Raw genomic sequence first — 26,876 nt, forward strand, 5'->3', positions numbered from 1 at the left:
GTGAGAGTAACTTCCCAGCGCCCTCACCATGTCACCATTAGTAGCCTAGGTCCTGAAACTCGATTTCTAGACCAGGCTGGTCTGGAACTTACAGTGATCTGCCTGCCTCTGCCTCCTGAGTGCTAGAATTAAAGCCACAAAGCCGGGCTTCTACTGCATTTTTAATATTTATTTATTTATTTTGAGACAAGAGTCTCTCATTGACTCTGGAGCTCACCAGTTTGTCCTGAGGGGATGGCCAATGAGCCCCTCAGGGAACTTCCTGGTTTTGCTTCCCCAGTCCTCAGATTGCCAGTGTCAGCCAGGTTTACTTTTTTTTAAATATTTGTTTTATTTTAAATAATGTGTGTGTGAGAGAGAGACAGACAGAAAGACAGAGACAAAGAGAGTGAGGGAGGGAAGGAGAGAGAGAGAGAGAGAAAGAGCACAGGAGTGCAGGTGCCTGCCTGCAGAAGCTGGGGCTGGAGTTACAGGCAGTTCTGAACCGCCTGATGTGGGTACCCAAGCACTTGACCCTCTGAGCCGTCTTGTTTTCTGAGACCACCTCTCACTCCATAGCTCAGGGAAGCTGAAACTTAATTCCTGCCCGAGCCAGCCTTGAACTCGCCGCAGGATGCTCGCTGGCCCCTGCTGCCTGTGCACCCGGGATTGTAGGTGTCCGGGTCTGGTCTATACTGGGTCCCTTCCTCCTCCGTTGACTTCTCTGGAGTCTAACCTGCAGTCGGTGGCTGCAGGCGCGCCAGACCTCAAGTCCCCGCTAGTGGCGGGGACACCACAGGGCGGCGCCGGAGCGCTGGGCGGGCAGGGGTCACCTGCTGGGCGGGGCGGGACCCGGAGGCGACGGCGCTGGTCGGGAGCGCGGCGGGGAGGAGGCGGAGCGGCCGCGCGGAGCAGGTAGGGCGCGGGGCTCGGAAGGAGGGGGCCCGGGGAGGGTAGCTCTCGGGGCCACCCCGGGGACCCCCAGCCTGGCGGGCGCCTTGGCGGGAGCGGGTAGCCAAAAGGTCAGCAGCATCTCCCGTGTGTCCGAAAGACCCCGGTGATAGGGGTGCCCAGGGTGAAAGCCGAGAAACGCCCGGAGGCTGGCTGCATTCGGGGCGACATCTCTGGCATGCGGAAAGCCGGCGGCTTCCTTGTCCCCTCCCGCGAAGCCACCGGGAGCGACCAGGACTCCCGGAAGAAAAGCTTGACACCCTCGGCATCCTGAGCTCGCCTGGTTTATGAACTGGGTACCCGGGAGCGCCGACCGCCTTGGGAAGCCCCGGGCAGCCCAATGAGAACAGGACCCGGAGAAGGGGCCCGGGCGTCTGTGAAAGCCAGCGAGCAAGACGTCGAGCCAGGCGCTCCTGGACAGGGGAAGAGTCCTGTCCTGGGTACCTGGAGCTGGAAGGAAATGGCAGCAGTCCCCGCCTCCACCGGGGCAGGATTGGGGACTGAGGGAGCCCTGGGGTGTGGGAGGAGGACTCTTCTTGGAAGAGAGTTGAGGGATTTGAGGAGCTCCAAAAGGAGCAAAGGAACCCGAGTGGTACCCAGTGAGAGTCCCTTGCCTTGGCCCAGCTGTCTGTCGCCTTGGCCAGGCTGTTTTGTCTTCGCCTTAGCCTGGTTGTCGCTAGAGAAAGCCCCTTCTCTGCAGTTCGGTTTCTTGTACCTGAAGTGAAACAATGTCTTTAACAGATTGGGTCATGGTTTGTTTGGGCTTATTTTTTTGTTTTTTTCAAGACATGGCTTCTCTGTGTAGCCTTGGCTGTCCTGGACTCCCTTTGTAGATCAGGCTGGCCTTGAACTCACATCTATCTACCTGCCTCTGCTGGGATTAAAGGCGAGCACCACCACTCCCTGCGGGTCATGGCTTTATGTAAACTCTTCATTTCTGCTAGATTGGCTCCATGGGGACTGGGATTGTGTCTGGTTCACCAGCTCCTTCAAGGTCCTGGGCTTCCAGAAAACAAAGTGCCTAAGAACATCTGCCTGGGGTGGAGCTGGGCACCTCCTGGTGTGTGTGGTGGGCAGGCCCGGGAGAGATGAGCTTGAAGGTAGGCGTGCCTGGTCTCTGTGGTTGTCAGGACCGCCTTAGCAGCTAATTCCCAGCCGTGTGTGACAGACAACTCCACACACTCTCCTGCGCCTTCACTGTTCTGGCAAGCTCCAGGTGGTTGAGTTGGGCTTCCATCACTCTGAGTTGATTAAAACTGTGAGAGGCAAAGATGTGATGGGAAGATTGAGGCTGGAGGCGCATAGGTATCAATAGGAGCAGGAAGACACTGCCCCTGCCCCGCTCCCCCCAAAAAAGCCAAGTGCAGAGGCTCTAGTAGCACTCTTCTAGTTACTTAACGTCTTTTACTTGGGTCTTGCCAGATGTGATGTATTTTCAGTTCTCAGGAGGTTGAGGGAGGGGTTTTGCCCAAGTTCAAGGCCAGCCAGGTTAGATAGTGAAGCCATCTTTATAAACAAAAAAACCCACCGAGTCTCACTGTGAAACGGGAGGAGCTAGGATTCTGGGCGCCCCCCTCATGTACCCGCCCCCCTCATGTGCCTGCCCCCAGCACTGCAGGTGGTAACCCATCCAGAGAGTTTTGGCTTTGGCTGAGGAAAGTCCTGGCAGAAGTGTGAACCTTCTCTACTGTCTGATCCCCGTCTCCATCCAGTTTAGGGGTGCCCTCTCACTCATCTGTCACCTCCACCTGCTCCCCAAACTGTGGCTCTTCTCAGGTAACAGTCCTCTGCTGGCCACGAGCCTATTCAAGAGAGGCAAGGGCATGAGGAAGCTGCTCCCAAAACTGAGAGAGAAAAAGTAACCATTGTGGCCTCACCCTACTACCCTGGGAGTGGGGGCAGGGTATCTGAACTAGGGAAGGCAGGAGAATCAAGAGTTTAAGGTCATCTTTAGCTACGTAGTAAGTTCGAGGCCAGCCAAGGATAGGTAGGACCTTGTCTGAAAAACAAAACAGGGCAGCCCCAAAGCACCTGTATTTTGTTGCACACTTAGGGTCCCTGTACTCAGCTGGTGACAGCGGCATATGGGTTTTCCTAGCTGGCTTCCATGCCCTTGGCTGCCCCCTCTCCCTGCCCACCTTCAGCAGCTTCCCTAGCTCCATCCTTCTGAACACAGCCCATCTGGATTCCATCTTGGCTTTCCGATCTGGGGGGATAGGTTCTGTGTGCCTTTTCCTGAGACGAATTCCTGATCCACAGTGACCCTAGGTAGACAGAAGGAGACAGCAGGGCAGGGAGGTCACAGAGCCGGGTCACCTGCCTGTAGTGGGCCTCCCTGCTCCCAACCCACTGCAGCACAGGTGAAGTCCCTCCCATCCCCCCTCCCCTGCAGGGCAGCAGGGCCGGAAGTTCTCATGTGGTCTGCAGCTCTCCCGCAAGTTTGGGTGTGCATGTTGCTGAGCTCGTTCTGTAGCTGGACCGGGGACCTGCTCTCAGGACCTCCTGTCTAAGAAGCCTTCCTGAGCTGATGGGGCCCTGTCCCGGTGGCCCCAGAGTGAGTGGGGAATCACGAGGCTCCAGAAATCCAACTGGCCCCGTGCCAGAACCGAGAAGGGGGCGCAGGGCGGCAGGGACTCCTTCACCCCACACTGTGCCCTTGAGTCTGCATCTGGTCCAGACCTTGTGTGCCTGAGCCAGCACTCCCTGATTTCTTAACCGGAGGTGATAATGTCCGCAGCTATCACTCAATAATATCAGCGTCCCCTTCTGAGAACCTTGTGTCGGGGGGGCCTGCTCTGACAACTTTTAGGGCACACGGCCTCAGAATTTTAAAATTCTTCCCACCCCTGGGCATGGGGGAAATGTTTTCATCCAGAGCTTCGTTAGGAGGCTAGCCCATCAGTCATCTACAGCGTCTAGAAGTCACACTTCAGCTGTTTCCTGCTGTAGATCTGAAGGATCCCCGAGGACAGAAGGATTCATTTAGGGTCTGTCCTAATCCCAGGCGCAATGTCTGGACTTCAGCAGTGACGGTCTGAGCGTCTGGTGGGCCCCGTATTGACCTACTCCCTGGTCCCCTCGGAAAGCCTCAGGCACTCCAGGCCTGGGACGCTGGTCTCCAGTTGCACAAACAGGCTTCAGAAGAATGAACTCTGAGCAGTGTTGTCAGGGATGGGGCTTAAGCCTGTCAGCCACCCCATCACCAGCCCAGACATTTGGTCATCTCTGTCCCTCAGTGCTTAGAGGAGGAATTCAGGGACCTCTGTGGACACTGAAACCTGTGACGCTCATAGCCTGTACGTAAAATAGTGAAGCATGTAGCACAAATCCCTCCATACTTTTAACCCTGGCCTAACGTGGGGTGAGCAATTGTGAGACTGTTGTTTTAGGGAATAACAAGCAGGCACTCAGACGGAGGTCGGAGGACATCTTCCGAGAGTTGGTGCTTTCCTGCTGTCATGTGGGTCCCCAGGGATGGACCTCAGGCAGCCAGGTTTGGTGGCAGACCCAGAGGGCAGATGCAGAAGCTTTCAATAGGTCTCCTTGAAAAGTAATTAGCTGTTAGGGAGGAAGCAGGAGTGGGTGATGTTTTGGGTAGTTTAGAATGTCAGAGCCAGAAGTCGAGTTTAGATTCTTTTTTTTTTTTTTTTTCTTTTTTGACCAGAAGAATTAGCTTTTCCTTGATGGACTTTAGTAAATTTCCACTTTGCATGTGATAATTGAAATTGTAAGGCAAGGGAAATGGGAGGAGGGCTCCGATATGTACTATGAGGGAGGGTCTGCCTTCAGTAGTTTCTAGGGCTTTTGCTATTTGTCTAACTACTTAGCAAGCTGAACAAGCTATGGTGGCGCCATGTGCAGTGTTGGGGGCTTGAGAAGGGGCCCACTCAGAACCAGAGGTAACTAACCTCAAGGGCCACCCTAGAGACTCACTGTCACCAGCTGGACATCTGGTACTGACACACAGTCAACAGAGTCACACTCTGTAACCTCCCAAAACAGTGCCACCAGCTGAGGACCAAGTATTCAAATACACGAGCTTGTTGGGGGTTGGTGGTTTGAATGAGAATGACACCCATAGGCTCATATACTTGAATGTCTGGTCTCCACTTACTAGAACTGTTTGGGAAGGGTTAGGAGGCGTGGCCTTGTCAGAATAGGTTTGTCACTGGGAGTGGTAGATTTTGAGGTATCAAAAGCCCCTGCCAGGCCTAGACTCCTCTCTCTCTCTTTCTCTCTCTCTCTCTCTCCCTCCTTTCTCCCTCCCTCTGTCCATCTGTCTGTCTGCTGCCTGCAGATCAGGATATAAGTAAGCTGCCATGCTCCCCACCACAGTGAAACTGTAGGCAAGGACCCAAGTAAGTGCTTTATTTTATGAGTTGCCTTGGTCTCTGCATCACTCACACAATAGAACAGTACCCAAAGCAGGGACATCTCAGACCCAGATCATAATAAGCAGCAGAGTATGACCTCTGTGGAAGAAAGACAGGCCATCCAGCCATCCACAAAGCCTGACGGAGGTGGACAGTGGGTCCTCACACAGCGGAGGGGAGACGCTGGGCATGGCGGTGTGCATCTGTCACCCCAGTACTTAGGTGGTGGAGGCAGGAGAATCTGAAGCTCGAGGCCATCCACAGGTACAGAGAGAGATCTTGGGCTTGGTAAGAACCTGTCCAAAAGGAAGGAAGGAAGGAAGGAAATAAGTTAACAAGGTAATCCCTGAGGAAATAATGGAAGTTTAGTTTTCAAAAGTGACAGGAGAGTACAGTGGTATCAACTTTCCCAATGCTGCCACCCTTTTTCATGTTGTGGTGACCCCCAACCATAAAATTATTTCACTGCTAGTTCATAACTATAATTTTGCTACTGTTGTGAATTGTAATGTAAATATCTGATAAGCAGGATGTCTAATATTCAACCTCTGTAAAAGGGTCATTCGACCCCCAAAGAGGTCACGACCCACAGGTTGAAAACCCCTCAGAGAGCGCACAGGCATAACCAACATTGAAATTAGGAAACTCCCTAACACAGACACAACACTGAGAACGTGAAAGACAGGCGGGAGAGGTGGCTTAGCAGCTAAGAGCATTGGCTGCTCTTCCAGAAGACCCAGGTTCAATTCCCAGCACCCACACAGCAGTTCACAACTGTCTGCAACTCCAGTTCCATGTCCTGTTCAGGCCTCCACAGGCACCAGGCATGGCGGGCACTACCACAGTCATGCTGCAAGCAAACTAGCCACACACAGGACGTAGCAGAAGTTCCCCCTTGAGAAGGCGAAAGGCTAGAGAAGAGCAGAGAGCCGGCAGATTGCTCATCTGACTAAGGAAGTGCAGGAGGTGGTGTCTTTGGAATCTAAAGAAAAGAGTCTTTCTATCCAGAGCCCTCTAGCCAGCCAAACTGCCCTGTAAGCACGAACCCACCACACAAGCATTCCTAGGCAAATAAGCAAAGCCTCAGAAGGCGGAACACACAAACACCCGCAGACACTGTTTGGGAGGAAATAGTTAACTGTGAACAGAAGAACGCCCATGATGGCGCTGCTGCTGCTGCTGCTGCGTGGAGAGCCAGGGTAGAGGTGGCACTCTGCCCTGGAGGGAGGAGAGTGTATAGTCTTCTTTGAGAGAGGTCTCGAGTCTCTCAGGCCGGCCTGGAACCGGCTATGTAATCTTGACCTCCTGCCTCTGCCTCCAGGGTGCCTGGGCCACAGGTGTGTGCCACCACAGCTGACTTAAGTGTCTTTGCGGCAGACACCCTGTCGACCGAGCCAAATCTTTGTTTAGTTTTGTTTAAGACTGTGTCTCACGGCGCAGCCCAGGCTGACCTTGAGCTTGAGGTCCTCTTGTGTTCAGGGATTCACCTAAATATCGGGATGTCGGGGTGCTCTGTGATCACTGAGATAGGTCAGCCAGGGAGCCTGGCTGGAATGACGGGACGCGGGAACTGTGAAGCCGAGGGCTTGTTTTTCCATCCAGGTAGCAAACAAAGCACGGCCTTGGATTCGTGATCCTCCCGTCTACGCCTCCTGGGTGCTGGGGTTTCAGGCACACACCACCGTGCATTCTTCATTGCCTGGAGCTCACCAGTTAGGCTGGGCTGGCCAAGTGAGGTCCAGAGATTCCCGGATCGCCACTTCCCCAGTGCCAAGCCTTTACATGGGTTCTAGAGCATGAATGCAGGCAGACACCTCACTGGCTGGGCTGTTTTTCCAGTACAGAAAGTTTCCTTTGTGCCTTTCAAGTTAGTTCCTTGGAGCTGGGCATGGGGGCACATCCTAGCACTGGGGAGGAAAAGAGGCAGGCAGATCTCTGTGAGTTTGAGGCCAGCCTGGTCTACTACAAAGAGAGTCCAGGAGAGCCAGGACTACACAGAGGAAACCCTGTCTCGAAAAACTAAAAATGAAATAAAATAAAGTTAGTTCCTGGACAGTTTCATACTTACTATGATATATTCTGGCTGCTCTTTCCCCCATCCCTCTGATCTCTTTCCCATCCCTTCTTACCTTTCTCCAATCATCTCATCCCTCTCCCACCCCTTTCAACCTGCCCTCCTCCCTGTCTGCCCCTCATTCATGACTTCTGTCTTTGCTATGTGACCCATGTAGTCTAACTAGTGCCATCTGTGGGATGTTGAATTGGAACCACCCATGAAGCCCCCCCCCTTTAAGGTTGTTTTGGTTTTGATGTTTTATTACATGTATTTAGTTCGGAGGGGTCCATACACCATGGCACACATGTGGAGAGTTGGCCCTCTCCTTCCATCTTGTGGGTCCCAGAGGTGGCTGAGGACCCACAGATGTGCTGGCTGAGGCAGGCTCATTCTTCAAGAGCATCAAGGCCAGCAGGGAAGACAGACCTGGCATACCCATGTGTCAACTGCTGGAAGAGGGGACCTGGGAGGGGTAAAGACAAGCCCCTGGAGACCCCCCACCCCACCAGGCGTGAGAGTCTGGGCCTCCTTCAGTCCCTGTGTCTGAGCCACCAAGGGTTAGTACACCTGGCTAGGTGACTCAGCAGGCCAGATTCCTCCTGGCCCCAGTGTCCACACCAGGCTAAGTCATTACCATTTGTTTTTAAGAGTTACCTCTGAAGGCAGGTCTATAATCCCAGCACTTAGAGAGGCAGAGGCAGGTGGATGGATCTCTGTGAGTTCGAGGCCAGCCTGGTCTACAAAGTGAGTCTGGGATAGCCAAGGCTACACACAGAGAAACCTTGTCTCAGAAGGGGAAAAAGAGTTATTTCTGGTGTGACAAGGCTCAAGCTAACTGATGGTGAAGGAGGGGTTTACGGAGGTCATGCCCAGGGGACATGGCTAGACCAGAATTCAAACCCAGAAGGAATCCCAAAGCTGTCCTTCCCACCACACACCAGGATATGGAGAACAGAAGGCAGGACAATCCAGGAGATGGGCGACATCCTGCTGGGAAAACCAAGTGTTCCAAAAGAGTCCAGCTGTGGCGAGTGTGGGGGGTGGGTGGTGGGAGAGGTGCCAGGGCCCTCCGGGTGCTTAGAGCTGTGGCTCTCACGCTCAGTTTCCTCACGCTCAGCCACCCAAGACCTGCTAGTGCCATGACTGTGTCCTTCCAGGTAGGCTGGGAAACCCAGACCCCCGCCCTCACCTGCTGCCTCCATGTCTGTCCTTCCTCTAGGGCTGCTGTCTTGGCTCAGAACCTGGGCCAGGGGGCCAGGGAAAGCAGAGTACCTGGAGAAGTTCAATTATGTATCTGTTAGACCGATGCAGCAGGAAGAAGGAGGATAAATGAAATTATCTCTTTCTTTCTTAGTCTTGTACATATTTTTGAAACTGAATAGCTTGGCATCCCTCCCTCTTCTTTTTCTCCCCTTACCTCAGAGCCCAAGCTGGTTTTTCTCTTTCAGTTGTGTGTGTGTTGAGGGTGGGGTGGACACAGCGCACACATATGGAGGTCAGAGGACAGCTGTGGGTGTTGGACCTCCGGTGCAGTCCACCATTTGTGTCTCTAATGGCCCTGAAACTTCACTACATCGTCAAAGACTCAATTCCAGCTGGCCTAGGTGCTTCCAGGGATCTACCTGCCCCCAGTCCCCCATCCCTGCCTTTTTACTGGGTCCTCCTGCTTTTGGGGCAAGTGCTTGACTAAGCGCCCCCTCCCTCTCCCCTTGCCTTTCCTCTCCCCTCCCCCCTCAAGGTCTGATATTGTCTTGATTGGAATGCAAGCAGGGAAGTGTGCAGAGACCTTCCAACAGGTCGGGGTCCGTGAGTCTGTCCACTGTGGCTTTCTGCCAGCCGGGAGCTTTTTGTTCTTACTTCATTTTACTCAAACGACAAGCCCATGCTGTCTCAGCTGCTGTCCTGCTGCCGTGATAAAACATGCCGATAAGAAGCGACTGTAGGGAGAAAGGGCTTCTCTTGGCTCACGGTCCAAGGGCACACAGTCCATCACTGTGTGGGAGAGTGGCAGGGTGCTGAGGAGGCTGGTCACATTGCATCCACAGTCAGGAAGCAGAAAGTGACAAATGCTGGTGCTCAGCTCCCCTCTCCCAGTCCAGGCGATCCCCTCCCCCTCCTGAAGGTCCAACCCTCCCCAGCCCCAGTCTCCATTCCCACAGCCAGGTTGCTCTTCCTCCCTCCGCCTTACTAAATACCCATAAAGGACTGGAGAGATGGCCCAGAGGTTAAGAGCACTGGCTGCTCTTCCAAAGGTCCTGAGTTCAGTTCCCAGCAACCATGTGGTGGCTCACAGCCATCTATAGTGAGATCTGGTGCCCTCTTCTGGCCTGCAGGCAGAATGCTGTATAAATAATAAAATAAAATAAAACACCAAAAAAATCCCCGTGAGGTAAATTGAAGCCTACTGAGTCAGCAGAAGAGCTGGGTATGGTCTGGAAGAGGAGTTAAGGCCCTGAGGTAAACTTGAACCCAGGGCCTCCTGCCTTTAGCCCCTGCCTCTGCTCTCTGAGCTTCTCCCTCATAGCTGCCCTGAATGGTCAGAGTTCACTCATAGCTCTGCAGCTCTATGGTTAAAGGCAAACAAATGTGGCTCTGGGCCTCTTGGTAAGGAAATGAAGTCCCGTGAGCCTGTTTAGTAACAAGCCCCTCCTGGCCAAGGTCCCCTGATACTTGGGGCCAGCTGGGGACACACAGTTTCCAGAAACATGCAGTGACAGGACCCCTCCCTGCTCAGCACCTTGGCACAGCCAGGGCATCTACCAAGCCTCTCCTGTGCCCAGTGCACTTACCCCGTGCTCTGCACACCCAAGAGTGTCACACGTGCGCGCGCTCGAGCACGCACACACACACACACACACCACTCCAACATGCTAAGGAGACAGTGTGGGCGAATTGGAAGGGGTCCAGTCCTGCCGTGATGCCTTCAATCAGGATAAGTTAGTCAGCCTCTCTGAACCTAAGTTTTCTTGGGTGTGAAGTAGAAAGGGGTGTGTGTGGCGGGGTTGCAGACAGATGGGACCTAGAGAATCCAGAACCCACGTGAGGGCCATCGGGCACTGCAGGGAGGCCCACAATATTTTGAAGGTCCTCCGGGAAGATTATAACTTACTTTAAAATCAGAGGTGGGAAGCCGGCAGGGGTGGTGCACACGCCTTGATCCCAGCACACAGGAGGCAGGCAGATCTTCGAGGCCAGCCTGGTCTACAAAGGGAGATCCAGGACAGTCAAGGCTACACAGAGAAACCCTATCTTGAGTGAAGTAAAGTAAAATCAAATCCAATCAGGGGTGGGGAATGGCCAGTTAGGGTAGGGGCCTCTTACCTAAAAATCCCAGCCCTTAGGAGGCGGGAGGATTGTGAATTTCAGGCCCACCTGGCCTATGAAGTAAGACTTGGTCTCAAAAAGGAAAAAATAAAATAAAATTGGGGACACTTTTTAATGTGGGAGAAACTATGTCCCCCAGATTAGAAAATAAAAAATCCTTAGAGGTGTGATGAGTAACAGTGACTGTCGACCCTTGGGACCTATCTGTGAGGACAGACACCCCTAGATTAGGATAATTAGAGTGAGAAGACACCTCCTAAATGCGGCCAGCACCCCTGGGGACCCGGGATAACAAAGGAAAACGCCAGCAGCGACCACCATCCAAACAACTCCTGCTTGGGTTTCCTTCCTCACTCTAGGCACTACCCACCGTCCCGTCCCCACCATGACTGTTGAACCCTCAAACTGAGAGCCAGGCAAACCCTTTCTTCAGTTGACTTCATCAAGAATTTTGTCACAGCAACAGGACAAGGAGCTAAAAAGTACTGTCTTTTGTTGAGATGTGATCTCCTGTAGCCCAGGCTGACCCCAAACCTGCTGGGTAGCCCAGGGTGACCTTGAACTGCCCCTTCTCCACCTCCTGGGTCTGGGATTCCAGCCGTGCACCATCCTGACCATTTTAGGCTATGCGGGGATCAAATCTGCAGCCTTGTATGTGCTAAGCAAACACTAAGCCAACTGAGTGGCATCCCCCTGCAGGTAGCATTTAGCTCTGAGCCTCCCTGAGTCCAAACTTTGTCATCTTTACTCTACCCCACTGGTTATTCACAAATCCACTTTATTTGGTGGAGTCTTCTCAGCCTGAGGTCAAGACAATCACCCCGTTTTACAGCTGCAGAAACCAGGGCCAGAAGAGAAAAGCACTCTGTGCTCACAGTCTCTGGTCTCGCCAGTGAGAGAGGACAGAAGCAGTCCCTGGCCCCTTGACCAAAGCTGGCCTTGTCCAGAGCATTTCCTGCCTTCCGCCCGTTCAGCCCTCTACCCTCACTGTGACCCTACACAAATGATGCTCCGCCTTTCTTCCCTCCCCTTTCCTTACCCAAGCCTCACAGAGGTATCTGCACAGCCTTCCCATTCCGAGAGGGTGCGGAGAGAAGGAGGTGACTTGTAGGTTTACACGAGGCTTCGGGTCCCCGGACAAATGCCCCTCTGTATCGTGAAGCTTATTGTGACTGGCATCCGTCCAGCGCTCACCACGGGCAGCTTCAGAGGCTGGGATTGGTCTCCCGCCTGTCCTCTCTGCCAGGTCCTGCCTGGGGCAGGAAACAGGGGGTGTGCTGTTTCTGGAATGGAGGGTGTGGGAGGCAAGCCACCTTGGGGAGGGCGAGGGGCCATGTCCTGAGCCACTCTCAGGAAGCCCAGAGTCTTAAGGTAGCAGGCACCTGAGAGGAAGAAGGAGTCCCGGCTGGCCATTCCACAGGAGAATGTCTGCACTCTAGACAGAACAAGTGACTTTGGCACAGTCCCACAGCAAGTGAGCAGCAAAGGTAAGATCTGGATCCAGGACTCCTCCCTCTCAGGCCAACACTGCAACTATCACGATCTTCATCGTGATCCCATGAACAGGCACAGCCAGGAGACCACAGATGAGGACGAGTGGCCTGCCTAGATAAGAGAGCGCCGGGTTCCTGCCACAGCAGCACTTCTCAACCTTCCTAATCCCGAGACCCTTTAATTCAGTTCCTCATGTTGCGGTGACCCCCAGCCACAAAATTATTTTGCTTCTACTTCATGATTGAAAATTTGCTGCTGTTACGAATTGTAATGTAAATACCTGATATGTGGCCCTCGAAGGGCCAGGACCCATAGGTTGAGAACCACCCCTCTAGAGAGCTTTCTCAGGGTAAGCCGTTCAGAGCAGGCGCTTTGAGCCTGCCATGCCCTCAGGAATGGCAGAAGGAGAGGCAGGAGCCCCAATCCAGATCTTGTCATGCACAGTGCACAGATCTGTAACCCCAGCACTGGGGAAGCTGGGGAAGGGGGGGTCAAGTTGAGAGCCAGCCTAGGTAACATAGTAAGACCAGGCTGGATTCAAACTTGCAGCAATTCTGCTTCAGCCTCTAGAATAACTGGGATTATTATAGCGCTTTATCATGTTCATCAGGCCTTATTCCTTAAATAAAAACAGGCTGGAGAGATGGCTCGGTGGTTAAGGTCGGTGCTGGAATTAAAACTGCCCTGGCCACTGGTAGCTCTTCTCAGAGGACCCACGTTTGCTAACAGCCTCTTCATGGTGGCTCCTACCATCCGTAACTTCAATCCCAGGAGATCCGACACCCTCTTCTAACCTTTGTGGGCACCAGTAGAATGTGATGCAAAAAACGTACAGTCAAAACTCTCACACACGTAAGATAAATAATTCTAAAAAAATGACTGGGAGTGCCAGAGAGATGGCTCAGTCAGCAAAGTGCTTCCACACCAGCATGGGGACCTAAGTGTGACCCCCAACACCCACAAAAAAAGCCACAGGGGGCATGAAGGGCATGATTATAATCCCAGAGCTGGAGAGGCAGAGACAAGGGCCCGCTGGCCAGCCAGTCTAGCCTACCCAGTGAACTTCAGAACAGCAAGTGATCCTGCCCCGTAAAACAGGTGGATGGCACCTGAGGAATGACACCCGAGGCTCTGCCTCCACATGCACACCAATACATATGTGACTGCAGGGGGTGGGGGAGGAGGTTTTTTGTTGTTGTTGTTTTCTGAGATAGGGTTTCTCTGTGTAGCCCTGGCTGTCCTGGATTTGCTTTGCAGACCAGGCTGGCCTTGAACTCAGAGATCTGCCTGCCTCTGCCTCCCTGAGTGCTGGGATTAAAGGCGTGTGCCACTGCACCCTGGCTGGAAATATTATTATGTACATATATGACATAAGAGTGCATGTGTGTGTGTGTGTGTGTGTGTGCAAATGAGAGGCAGAGAGACAGACAGAGTAACTTTTGGAGTCAGTTCTCTCTTTCCACTTGGGTTCCAGGGATGGTCCTCAGGCTTGCAAGCTCTTTTGCCTGCTGTGGCATCCCCTTTGCACCTTGCTTTCAGTGAGTGGCTAGAAATGACGCTGAGTGTCACTGCAGCCGGGTGCAAAGAAAAAGGATCGGTGGACAGACCAGGATGTCACTTGCGGATCACCAGCTAATTGTTTCATTCTATGCTGCCTCTCTGCTCCCTGTCGCCGTACCCTGCTCTGCACTTGCTTCCTCTCTGTGTGCGCCCTGAGGCTCCCTTGGTCCTCAGTTTCCCTGTTTGCGAAGGAGAAGGCAGTGGACTCCATAGTGTTCCACTAGCAGCTGCCTCCTAGAGGTCTCACAGAGGATGGGGGCGGGCACCAGCTGCATTTCCCGTCTAGTCTATCTAATCCCCACAACAAGACCAGGGAAAACCTCTGTTGAAACAGGTCCAAAAAGCAACCGGGGTAAAACGCTGGGTGAGGAGGCCCAGTTAGTGATGACTGAATTGAGGCACACGTCTGAGACTTAGCAAGTCATGAAAGTAGCATGAGGGTACGAACCTTTAATCCCAGCACTCAAGAGGAAGAGGCAGGCAGATCTCCGCGAATTTGAGGCCAGCCTGGGCTACATAAAAAGTTGGAGGACAGCCACGGATTCACAGTCTCTGTTTTAAAAAAGAAGCCGTTATAAACATTTCAGGCTCCCTCTAGCCCACCTTAAGGATTACTGAAATGGAGGCTTTTTAACCCAGAGAAGAAAGTTTTCAGAGACTATTGAATTGCTATTTTCCAAGGCAAAAACAAACAAACAAACCTGTAAGATTCTGCAGTCCAGTTGCCAACCTACAGCTAACTGCTATCGCCCCCTACTGGACATAGGTAGACTATCCACGCGGATATCCACCGGCCTGGTAGGGATCCGAGTGGTTTGAGCTCAAGCTTTCACAGGGAGCAGAGCTCTTGAACCTGACAAGGATGTTGTGTGGAAAAGGTGGCAGAAGGGAATAGTGCCGGTGTGTGAAAGTGACAAGGTGCCCTCATGAGGGCCCATTGTCTGTAGACTGAATCAGTCCCAGGACTTCGAAGGGTCGGGACTTTTTTTAATTTCATGCAAGTTTTTTGTTACTTATTCTGTGTGTACGCATGGTGATGGAGGTGTAGGGGTTAGGGGACAACTTGTAGAAGTCGCCTCTCCTCATGCATCCCGTGGGAATGGACTCCGGCCACCAGGCTTGGCGGCAATCGCCTCTGCTGAACCAATTCCCCAGCTCCTGTTTCTGTTGTAGCCCAGGCTGCGCTCAGACTGGATGTGTAGCCGGCGGTGACCTTCCGTCTACCAGGAGTGCACAAGGTTTACTCCTTGAGGGCTGAGCCTAAGGCAGTTTCACACATGTCAGACCAGGGTTCTGTCTCACCGTGGAAGATGACCGGCCTTCATGGCTTACTGTAAGCCTGGGCTGCAGTCGCTTAACTTCGAGTTTGTCTGCTGGGGATTTGCTTTTCTTGTCTTATCCAGAGAGAAGCTGAGAAGGAAAGAGGTGGGGTGGGTGTCGTATTGAGGTGCTGAAGGGAGCATTTATCTTCCTGGTAACTGCTCTCACCCTCAAACCCAGAAGTCAGAGCAGGAATGAGTCAGTGAGGAAAGGGTCATGACCCTCCCCTCCGCCACTTCCCAGCCCGGCTGTCACAGGGGACTGTTTACCAACCTGGGGGAGGAAACGACAGTCCCTCATGGAGTCTGCAAAAGTGAGTAAAGCTAGGCTGAAGGTAAATTCAGAGTGTGGCAAAGGGCGGGGCACAGCAGGAGCTGGGGTCAAAGGCCATGACAGGCGCTGGCTCCGTGGACGGAGCCTTCCTTAGCCCTCTCTGGTTCCTGTCAGTCTCAGCACTGATGCAGGCCATCTCTTCTCTTTTCTTTGAAGCAGTCTAAGGAGTTGGGGTGGGGGTTATGAAGACAGGCTGTTCCGTCCCAGTCCCCGGCTGTCAGCCTAGTGTGGGCTTTTGCTAATAGTTCCGTTGGGTGTACACTCCTTTCCAGAATGGAGATGAGGATGGAATGGAATGGGATCCTGCCTGCGAAGCACCAGAGCCATCCATGCTCGTTACTGTGGCTGTGAAATTAGCCGCAGTCTGTGAAAACCAGCATTGTGCTTGCTAGAGTATCCCTGGCTTGGGCACACACAGCGCTCAGGCTCCCGTCTCGGGTCTGACTCGGTTAACTGCAGTTGCTGGGGCCCCCACACATGAAAACATCCACATCCTTGGCCATCAGTGTTCACCGCCCTCCTCCCACCTTCTCTGATGTGGCAGGAACAGAGATGCCATTGAGAGCCCTCGCTGCCGGGATGAGGCAAGATCGGCTCTGGGATTGCTCACTGTTCTCCTGAGAGAGGAGTGACTGGCCTGAGGGCACCTGGAGCCTAGCACCCCGGAGGTGAGCCCAGCACCCAGGAGGGGAACCCAGCACCCCAGAGGGGAACCCAGCACCCCGGAGGTGAGCCCAGACCGACCTGAGGAGGAGCCTGTGTCCTGTGTCCTTGGGAGCTGCTCACCGGTCAGTGTGTGTGTGCTTATATGTGTGTGTGTGTGTGTGTGTGTTTATATGTGTGCCTATCTGTATGTGTTGGAATTTGTGACTGGATGTGAGTGAGTATGGACGAGGGTGTATGTATGTGTAAATGTGTGTGTATGTACCTGTGTGTGTGTGCAGACATGTGGGTGTGAGGGTGGGAGTGGGTATATGCATGTGTGTGTGTGTGTGTGCGCCTGTTCCTGTGTGTTGTTGCAGTGACGGCTCAGGCCCATCTCAGGGAGGTGGGGAGGATGCAGGCTGTGCAGTTGGCGAAGTTCACACTGCTGACCCACAGCTTTCAGGGTGACGGAGCCCAAGAGTGAACTCCAGAGTGTGGAACCTCCGGTCCTGACCGGAAGCCCATGGAAAGGGAGACCCTGTTTTCTGTGGCGTCTTGCACTGGGACCAGACAGAAGGTTTAGGCAAATGCAGCAGAGTGCCTCTGCCTCATTCTAAATTCTCACCCTTGACCTTTTTTAAAGATAGTATCTCATTTATCCTGGGCTAGCTTCAACTCCATTTGTAGCTGAGGTTAACCTTAAAATCCTGAGCCTCCTGTGTGCATCTCTCCAGTGCCGGGATTATGAGCATTACCACTACAGCCAGGTCATTGAACTTTTGTTTTTGCTTTTTGAGACAGGATTTCTCTGTGTACAGACCCCTGGCTGTCCTGAAACTCCCTCTGTAGACCAGGCTGGCCTCGAACTCCCAGAGATCTGCCTGCCTCTGCCTTCCTAGTGCTGGGATTAAAGGCGTGCGCCACCACTGCCCAGTGTCACTGAACTCTCAGTAGCACTTGAGATGTCACTCAGTTGGCAGCGTGCTTGCCTAGCCAGCGTGAAGCCCTCTGTTCAGTCCTTGGTACCGGGTATGGTGGCACACGCCTACAGTCCCGGCGCTGGAGACACGGAGGCAGGAGGGTCAGTTCATACCCATCTTTAGCTACACAGTGAGTTCGAGGCCAACCTGGAATACAAGCGACACTGTCTCAAAAAACAGAAAGTACCGTTCACACTTTGACCCTACCCTCAGCTCCCTTAGGGCAGGGCCCTTCGTTCTGTAGACAAGCTGGGAGGAGCTCTGTCCCTTACCACGGTCTTCCCACCAACAAAGGGGAGGGAGACTGCTCTATCTGGGGGAGGTGGACAGAGCTGAGAAACTAGACATGGCTGACGGGGAGCGCGTAAAGCCAAGCACGGACACTGGCAGTGCTCTCTGACCCGTGAGGCTGCCGTGAGGCTGTGTTCTTCCTGCTTGGGAGAATGTGGCCCGCAGCAGCCCGTCTAAGGCAACAGGTGACCAGAAGCCGAGGACAGAAGACTGCTATGCAAGGGGAGGTCAACTGAGCCCTGCAGGTTTCCTGGAGGGGGACCTGAGCCCTGGGAGGTCCTGCAGATAGCAAGAACCAGAGTGGCAGGCAGGACCCTGGACTTGCAGTGGAGGCAGAGCCTGTTCTACAGATAAACACAGCCAGGCCACCAAGAACCTTCTTATGGCCGTAGCTGACAGGCCGTAAGATGGCCTCCCTCAGGTCTCAGGGAGATGCTTGCCCCGTTTCCGTTGGAGCTGGGAGACTGGAGGCAGGAGCTCTTGGAGAGGCTTACGGTAGAGCAGTGGTTCTCAACCCGTGGGGATCGCGGATCAGGCACCCTGCACAGCGGATGTTTCCATTGAGAATCACAGCAGTAGCGAAATTACAGCATGGAGCAGCAAGAATAATTTTACGGTCGGGGGTCACCACAAACACAAGGAACCGTACTAAGGGCTCCCAGCGTTGGGAAGGTTGAGCTCACTGCTCTAAAGAGTAGGGGGCTGAAGCCTGAGGTATCCAGCACAGAGACGTGAGAAAATGGCAGGTTGTATATGTACATGCAAAGGTAACTGTAAATGTATACATATATGTATATGTATGAGAGCCTAGGGCTTCATGCATACTCAAAACCCGCTCTACTACTGAGCTAGGTCTCTGAGCTCTGAAATAGTGGTGTGAAATCTTATTTATTTCCCTTCTTTTCCTGGCCCCTGTAGTTCAAAGCACTCATTTATAATACCAGCCTGCTGTGTCTAAGGACACAGGCGTTTCCTCCTGGTGGCGAGGCACGCTGACGGCACCCCTCCGGACCCACCCTGACCTTACTGTTGACCTAGGAGGAGTGAAGTGAATTCAACCTGCTTTGAGAAAACAAGCTGTGGGGCTGGAGAGACGGCTGGATGGCTAAGAGCGCTGGCTGCTCTTCCAGAGGATCTGGGTTCTGTTCCCAGAATCCACATGGCGGCTCACAGCCATCTGTAACTCTAGTTCCAGGTCTGATGCCCTCCGCCTGAACCAGGCACACAAATGGTGCCCATATATACACGCAGGCAAATGTACTCATATCAAAATAAATAAATAAATAAATAATAAATAAATAAAACCAAATCTAAATAAATAAAAATTATTTTTTTTAAAAGAAAAACCAAGTTCCAAGTTCCTTGCTGAGTGTGGAGTTCAAAGTCATCCTCAGCTATTCATGGAGTTAGGGGCCTATCTGGGCCATAGGGGACCCTGTCCTCGGAAGGGAGAGAAGAGAGGGAGGGAAGGAGGGAGAAAGGAGAAGGAGGAGGGAGAAAGGAGAAGGAGAAATGGAAGGAGGGAGGCTCTTTACAACTCTGGGATACTATTTTCACACACACGGTTTTTAGGAATGGGCCGAATTTTTACTTGCTGCCGAAAGGAACTGCGTGATTGAGAATTCTAGAACCATCCAGGCAAAGAGTAAGCGAGGCACTGTACAGACATGCTGAGACTAGCCCTGGTTTTGAGCGAGCTGTCTCCTTTGCTCTCAGCAGGATCGAGATGACCACGGCCACCACCTTGGGGGATGCAGTTTTCTCACTCAACATGACCAGAGGAGAAGACTTCCTGTATAAGAGTAAGGTGGACTTGGGGGAAGGTCGCCAGGGCCGGTTTGGGGGCCATCTTCCTGGTCCCATCACTTGCCAAACTCATGCGTGATGTCTTGCCCTGGGCCTCCATTTCCTCCCCTGAAAGATGGGGCATGGCAATGACGATCCCATGGGAGGTTGTTGTGAGGGCTGAATGAGTCACGGCAAGGGCCAGGTTCCGGACAAGCGAGCAGTGGGCACGCCAGTGCTGCCGAAAGCGCTATGACGATGGACTGCTGCCCCCGCCTCCTGTCTCCAAGAAATCCTGGCGTCCAGGGAGTGATGGAAGTTTGAGTCTCTATTGAGATAATGAAATGGGGTCTCCTTGAAAACTACTTGCTAAGTGTGGTGGTGCACACCTTTAATTCCAGTACTGAGGCAGAGGCAGGAGGATCTCTGTGAGTTCAAAGGCTAGCCAGGGCTACAGAGAGAGACCCTGCCTTAAAAACAACAACAGCTGCTCACATACTTTATCTATCTATCTATCTATCTATCTATCTATCTATCTATCTATCTATCTATCTATTTATTTGAGACAGGGTTTCCCTGGGTAGCCCTGGCTGTCCTGGACTCACTTTGTAGACCAGGCTGGCCTTGAACTCACGGAGATCTGTCTGTTTCTGCCTCCCAGGTGTGTGCTGCTGCACCCGGCTCCTGCCCACTTCTTAAGGGGTAAATGAATGATGGTGGACTGGGTTAGTCCTGGGAGATGTTTACCAAGGGCCTGGGAGAAGAAAAGCTGAGCGCAGCTCTTCAGAATATCAGTCCACTGGGCCCAGTATGTAGCTCAGCTGGTAGAGGGCCTGCCTAGCAGGCATGAAGGCCTGGGCTTGATTCCCAGCACTGGGGATGTGGAAACAGGAAGATCGGGAGCTCAGAGCTATCCTCAGCTACATAAGTTCGAGGCCAACCTGAGCAACACAAGACCCGTGACCCTGTGTGTTAGTTTGCTTCTCCATCGCTGTAATGAACACCATGCCAAAAAGCAACTTGGGGGTGGGGGGAGGCTTATTACAGTCCATCATCAGGGGAATCCCAGGCAGGAAGATGGAGGCCGGCACTGAAGCAGAGGCCACAGAGGAATGCTGCTTACTGGCCTGCTCCCGTGGCGTGCTCAGCCGGGTTTCTGACACAGGCCAGGACCTCCCATATCAATCATTAATCATGAGAACGGCCTGCAGACACGGCCCACAGGCCCATCTGATGGCGGTAACTCCTCAACTGAGTTACCACTGGATACCATTTCACAAAGCGCACGCACTGCGTCTCCAGCACCTGCCTCGGGAAATAAGAGATTACACCGATACGCTGATTAGTCATGCCGGGCTTTGGATTTTGTGTGAGTGGAAAGACAGCCGGTATCTGGCTTCTTTTTATATGTGTGAGCCTTTGGCTACACGTGCCTGTGGAAGCCGGAAGAGGGCGTCAGAAACTCAGGGCTAGGGTTACAGACGGTATGGGTGCCAGGAATGGAACCCGGGTCCTCGGCAAGCGCAGCCAGGGCTCTTAACCACTGAGCCGCCTCTCAGGGGGCCCGTGTCAGGCTCCTTTGGCTGAACCTTGAGTTTGCAGGCACGTGTGCTAGCTAGTGTTTCGTGGCTTGTTTTTCCACTCTCCATATCTAAGGTGGCCTTAAGTGTTCCCGTGTCATTCATAGTGTTCAGAAATCATCACGGAAAACATTTCAAAGGACTATATGGACTAGCCTGCCACGCCTTATTAAACCCCTCAGCACACCAGTAATTTTGTAAGCAGACGTTTTCCTTCAGACAGCCTTTCAGCACTGAGGATCGGTTATTCCCTAAATATGAAAGTCCCTCTGAAGTGACAGACGGGCTTAAAGCACAGATGTATTTGTAGTTCCTGGCATTTTCAAAACTCAGACAAGAATGTTGTTCTCAGCCTGAAAATAGGAGTCTGCCGTTGAGAGTGTACCGAAATTAAGTCCGGGGAGCTACAGAACTTGTGTACTAGCCTTGTTTGTAAGAGTGAAGGATTGAAAACATAAACAATCCCAACAGGGACTTGGGGAACAAATCATGATGCAGCCCAACACAGGATAATGTGCAGCCATGGAAACCATAAGGAGAGCATGTAAAAGCATGGAGAGAAGATGATTGTGATAACACCATAAGATAACATGTAATTGTCACGGCTGGTTTTAAAAAAAATTGGTGTGTGTGTGCTCACACTCCTATGTTAGTTAAGTACGCTAGATCCTCGGAACTGGAGTTACAGGTGGTTGTGGGCCATATGTGGGTACCTCAAACCCAAACTGGGTCCTTTGCAAGAGGAGTGTGCGCTCTTAACTGCTGAGTCCTCTCTCCAGCCAGCTTCTTTTTGTTTTGTTCTGTTTTGAGACAGGGGCTTGTAGCTTAGACTGGCCTTGAACTTCCTGTGTAGTTGAAGGTGACCTTGAACATCTGATCCTCCTGCCTCCACCTTGAGCACTGGAATTACAGGTGTGCGCTACCACTCTGGATATTTGGGTGTCATTTTAACAATTGCCTGTTTTTCCATATGTAGGAGTATTTCCTTAGGATAGCTGTTTCAGCCAGAGAACTGATGTTTTAAAATATTTCTTTGTTCTTATTTTCTGTGTGGGGGTGTTTTGCCTGCACCGTGAGTGTGCAGTGCCCAAGAGTGCCAGAAGAGGGCATCAGGCCCTACAGGTACCAGAGTTACACAAGGTTGCAAACCATTGTGTTGGCTCAGGGAACCGAACTTGGGTCCTGTGTAAGAGCAGCCAGTGCTCTCAACTGCTGAGCTGTCTCTCTCTCTTTTCCTCCAGCCCCTAGTCCTAAATCTTTGTTTTGTTTTGAAACAGGGTTTCTCTGTGTAGCCTTGGCTGTCCTGGGCTCACTTTGCAGACCAGGCTGGCCTCGAACTCACAGAGAACCACCTGCCTCTGCCTTCCCAGTGCTGGGATTACAGGCGTGCACCACTAAAATCTGAACAGACTCTAAGGTGCACATACAGGCTGCACGATGATGAGTAAACAGGTGTGGATGGCCAGTGACTCATCCTCTCCGCAGCTTTGCTTATTTTTGTATTTTCAAAGTCATCTCGAAAATCACATCAGTTGCATCGTATCAAGAAGAGAGGAGGGAGTCGTGCTGTTCTTTTCTGCAGAAGTACAGAGCTGTGCTGGGTCTGAGAAGAGAGCTCGGGCAGGCACCATGCCACATCCTAAGTCTTTAGAGAAAAGGAGAGATCTGGCCACCACCGGCTACCTAACAAGTTCAAGGCCGCCCTGGGCTACATGAGACTCAAGTTTCTTAGTGCTATGACCGAATGCCTGAAAAAAAATCAACCTAAAGAAGAAAAAGTGTGTGGGCTCAGGTCTCTATTCTGGTGGCATGCCTCCGCTACTTTGGGCCTGAGCTCCGGTAGCATTGGGCAGAGAGGGCATGGTGAGCTACCCACTCATGACTGCCAGGAAGCAAGGAAGATAGAGGGAAAGGTGACACAATGACCTTCGGGGGCCCCCAGTGCCCACCTTCTCCCGTCAGGCCCCTCCCCCATACACTTTCTGTCACCTCTCAAGCTGTAAATCCAATGGCTAAATCTACTGATTAGATTGGGGTCCTGGTGTTCCAGCCCATGGTCAATAATTCAGTCCACCAGCTGGAGACCAAACCATTAACATGTGAGATTTAGGGGGGAACATTTTTACATCCAAACCACGCGTGACAAGTACTCGCCGGGGGCCTCCCACTCTTAACGTCAGCTCGCGTCTTCACCCATCTCTGCTCTCTTATTCTGTATTTTAATTCATTTACTTTTCTGTCATGTGTATATGATGTGTGTGTGTGTGTGTTTTGCTCGTGTGTGTCCATGCTGGCACGAGTGTGCCATGACAGGTACACGGAGGTCAGAGGACACCCTGAGTCCTGCCCTCCTAGCTTGCTCTCGACGGACTCTCTTTGTTGTTTTCCCCCTCCACACACCGGCGTACACCAGGTTGGGGGGCTGCAGACTGCTGGGGACTCTCCTGTCTCTGCCCTCCCCCTCCCCCAGAGGAGCCCTGGGGCCACCATGCTGCCGACTCCTGTGTTTCCTGGGGACTCGTATTTGCTAAGGGCTTCTATTCACTTTCAGTTCCCTCTTCTCTGCAGGTTCTGGAGCCATCGTGGCTGCCATCGTGGTAGTTGTCATCGTCATCGTCACCTTGGTCCTGATCCTGCTGAAGATGTACAACAGGTACAGGAGGCTCAGAACTGCCCCCCCCCCATCTTCCGTGTTCCGGTGTAGAGGGCTAGCTCACCGGCCCAGGGTCAACTCGTTATTAGCTATTGAATGAGATGGTCTATAAAATCTAAAAATGCGTTTTGCTAGTTTGAGACGGGATCTCTTTATGTAGCCCAGACTGGCTTCGAAATCCTGCCTCGGCCTTGAAAGTCCTGGGACTGTAGACACCTTAAGTCAATTCTCCTCTCAGTGACATAAGACGTTCTTAAGTGTCCCTAGCAAAATACTTAGCGCGCGTAATCACGCTGCAGACCTCGGCCAGCTTCACTGGTCTTCAACGCAGCCACCGCTCCCACTCTGTTCTTCGTCAGGGACAGACTGACGTTCAGCAGTTTCATTTAAACAGAACATTCTGAAGCCAGCCAGGCTGATGTCGTGTCTCCCAATCACGACAGCAGCAGCTGAGCAATGGGACTTCATAACGAGCCATCCTCACAGGCCCCGCTCCCTCACTGTCTCGTTACAGGAGAATGAGGTCTAGGCGGGAGCTGGAGCCCAAGAGCCCGAAGCCACCTGTCCCTCCTGCCCTGGACCCAAACAGCAACGGCAGCCAGCAGCCTGCCGCTGTGACCCTCAACCCTGCCGACGTCCAAGCGGAGACTCGGTGACTATGCCCTGGTGCCAATTCTGCCTCTGCAAAGAGCTTTTGTGACCTGAAAGCACACTCTTTTGGCAGCTTCACTGAGTTCTTTCTGGTTGGGTAAACTGAGGCACACCGTTCCCACAGCCCCTGCAGCTTGAAGCCACCCTTAACTATGCCCTGCTCTGGCCGCCCCAGCTGTGTCCATGTCCCTGCTGTCACTCTGCCGAGGAGCCGTGGATGTCCTTTTGTCACCCGATGGGAAGCACTATGCTGAGGATATGGTGCGAGCCTGCTCCTCGACCTACAAATGCTGAAGCTGGACAGACAGACACCTGAGTCTTCTTGACAGGGGTCAGGGAGTGCTAATGACAGTGCCACCCAGGGAGCCACTGGGAGCATGTCCGCAGCTTTCTCACCCCCGTAGTCAGGTGCAGAGGAACTAACTTGGACTAACTAACCACAAAACTAAGTCTGTAACGTCTAACCTGCTCCAGTACTAGATGGCCTCCGGCCAGCTCATGACAGCCAGTCAACAACCCGCCTACCCCCAACAAAGGGTACAAGAGACTGAACTTGGTGGCACATGCCTGTCATTCCAGTACTCAGTAGAGGCAGGAACATTGTGATTACAGGGCCAGCTTTGGCTGCATATGAAGTTGTTTCTTTTAAAAATCAAAACAAAATAGAATAAACAGTATTCTCAAAAAAAAAAAAAAAAACTATTTTGTTAGCAGTTAGAATAAAGAGGTGCCCCGAAGATCAGAGGTTAGCTAGCTCTCGGATGAGGAGCAGAGGCTAGTTCTAGGATGAAGAGCAGGGGCTAGCTCTTGGATGAGGAGCAGAGGCTAGCTCTTGGATGAGGAGCAGAGGCTAGTTCTAGGATGAAGAGCAGGGGCTAGCTCTCGGATGAGGAGCAGAGGCTAGGATGTTACTTGCCCAGGGACCTGGGCTGTGTGGGCTGCTCAGGACCCTTCCTGCTGGCCCAGGTGGACTACTCTGGCTCTTCATTTTCTGTCTCCCTTTTATTTGGATGCTAAGCTTCCCTGACTCGCCTCTGGGGACAAGTACTTTGAGACTCATTAGATCCCGTATTTCCTGTATCCTTCCTAGTCACCTTTCAGAGACTAAGTCAAAGCAGAAAACACCTGACTCTCTATGACCTGGGCCAAAAGACAATCCACTAATAGGGACAAACGTGTCAGAACTAAGAGTTACGTCCAAGTTCTGTTTCCTGACCCTGAAAACGTGGTTCGGGGGCTTGCGATATGGCTCAGGAAGTAATGTGGCCAAGCGTGACAACCGAAGTTCAATCATTAGGTCCCATATGGTAGAAGGAGAAAACATCTCTCATCTCTATGTACAAACAAATTAAACATAATTAAAAGTTAAAAAAAAAAAAAAGCTGCCTGGGGGCCTAGGGAGATGACTCAGTGGCGAAGAGTGCATGCTGCAGAAGCTTAAGGACCTAAGTTCAAAGCCCCAAGCCCCACCTGAAAAGCTGTGTGTGCTGAGGTTCACCTGCAGCCCAGCACTGCAAGGAGGCAGACACCGGGCGCTGTGGCTTGCTGACTGACCCTGCAGCTTCAGCGTCCGTGAGAAAGTCTGTCTCAGAGAGTAAGAAGAGAGCAGGCCACCTGAGGTCCTAATCTGGCCTCCGGGTGTGCTAACGCAGGAGATATGCCACAATACATACACACACACAAACACGCACACACACACACACTTTTGTTGTTAAGACAGGGTCTTACTATGTAGCCCTGACTGGCCTGGAGCTCTGTATGTAATCAAGCTGGCCTCGAATCCCACTTATAATCCCAGCACTTGGAGGTAGTTAGATTTATATATAGGAGGATCAAGAGTTTATGGTCATCCTTGGTTACACAGAAAACTCAGGCTCACTCTGGGCTACACTAAACCTTCTCTCAAACAAACAAGAAACTTCCTTTGAGCAGCTGTGGAAAAGTACTAGGAAGTTCTCATCCTCAGCCATCTACCCCTGTGTGTCTAAATACCCATCATGCTATGCTCCAGCCACAGTCCTGAGTTATCCTAAGTTATGTCCTAAGTTATCTCATAGGATTTCACTCTCTCTCTGGGCCTGCAAGCTCATCTTTCCACTCTCAGATGAGAATTTCCAGCTCACAAAGGGTAAGAACCTACTGGGAGTCCCAGGGCTGGAATGGTGGAGACAGGGCTCTGAGGTCAGCTTTGGCATGACCCTTCCTCCCATTCTCTCCCTCCCCCCAAAGATAACAGCTTCTTGGGAGTGGATGCAGGATGCCTGTTCTGTGTGCGGGACTGGGATCTGACTTCCCAGCTGAAGGGCCGGAGCACTTTGGTGGGTTCCTGTTGGCACTGATGAACATTGCAAGAGAGTACTCTCTAACCCTCTCTCCCCCTTGGCTCCCAGTGCCCTGCTTCACCTGCTTCCTGTAAGGCCCTGGGCAAGCCCCAGTAGATAATGTTCCCCTGAACACTTTCTGCTTTAAAAACAAAACAAAAACAAACAAACAATCCCTTGTGCTGCTGGAGACATGGCTCCTCAAGGCCCTTTCCTCCATCCCCAGCATTGGGGGGAAAAATCAGCCAGAACGTTCCAGCCTTAAAACTACCTTCTTTGCCCACAGGAAGGTCTTCTACTGCTAATTAGTGCTTGGGAACGAAGAGGGAAGAGGGGGACCGAAGAGTGAGGGTGGGATCCAGTGAGATGTCTTCATTGTTCTGCTTTTCAGTAACGAAGATAACCCAGTTAGGCTCCCTTGGTGGCTCTGTGCACGTTGAGGCGGCTCCTTGGTACAGGGAGACAGGGCCCCAGTTTCAGCAGGGGGTTGTGCAGCTCCTTCTGCTCCCCATTCCCACAGGTCCCTCTCTCACCCGGGCAGGCTCTCTCTCCAGCGGCCACGGAATCAAGGGAAGATATT

General features: G+C 52.4%; 1 protein-coding gene across 2 annotated transcripts; it reads left to right on the forward strand.

Moving 5' to 3' along the window:
* Positions 1–820: 820 nt before the first annotated feature.
* Ncmap (non-compact myelin associated protein) lies at positions 821–26,876 on the forward strand. 2 transcript variants are annotated; one of them, XM_060379314.1, is made up of 5 exons: positions 821–894; positions 15,935–16,178; positions 19,026–19,108; positions 23,240–23,324; positions 23,839–26,876. In XM_060379314.1, exons 3-5 carry the CDS (start codon positions 19,033–19,035, stop codon positions 23,978–23,980), a joined length of 303 nt encoding a protein of 100 aa, XP_060235297.1. In that variant the 5' UTR covers positions 821–894; positions 15,935–16,178; positions 19,026–19,032; the 3' UTR covers positions 23,981–26,876. The 2 variants fall into 2 exon arrangements, with proteins under 2 accessions (XP_060235297.1, XP_060235298.1); XM_060379315.1 differs by having other exon boundaries at positions 15,935–16,118.

This window comes from Meriones unguiculatus, chromosome 3, assembly GCF_030254825.1.
Source record: "Meriones unguiculatus strain TT.TT164.6M chromosome 3, Bangor_MerUng_6.1, whole genome shotgun sequence".
Taxonomy (NCBI): domain Eukaryota; kingdom Metazoa; phylum Chordata; class Mammalia; order Rodentia; family Muridae; genus Meriones; species Meriones unguiculatus.

Coding starts and splice junctions, on each gene's coding strand:
- Ncmap (XM_060379314.1), top strand. CDS start 19,033: ATGACCACGGCCACCACCTTGGGGGATGCAGTTTTCTCACTCAACATG. Junction 19,109..23,239: donor AGAAGACTTCCTGTATAAGA/GTAAGGTGGACT, acceptor TCTTCTCTGCAG/GTTCTGGAGCCATCGTGGCT. Junction 23,325..23,838: donor CTGCTGAAGATGTACAACAG/GTACAGGAGGCT, acceptor GTCTCGTTACAG/GAGAATGAGGTCTAGGCGGG.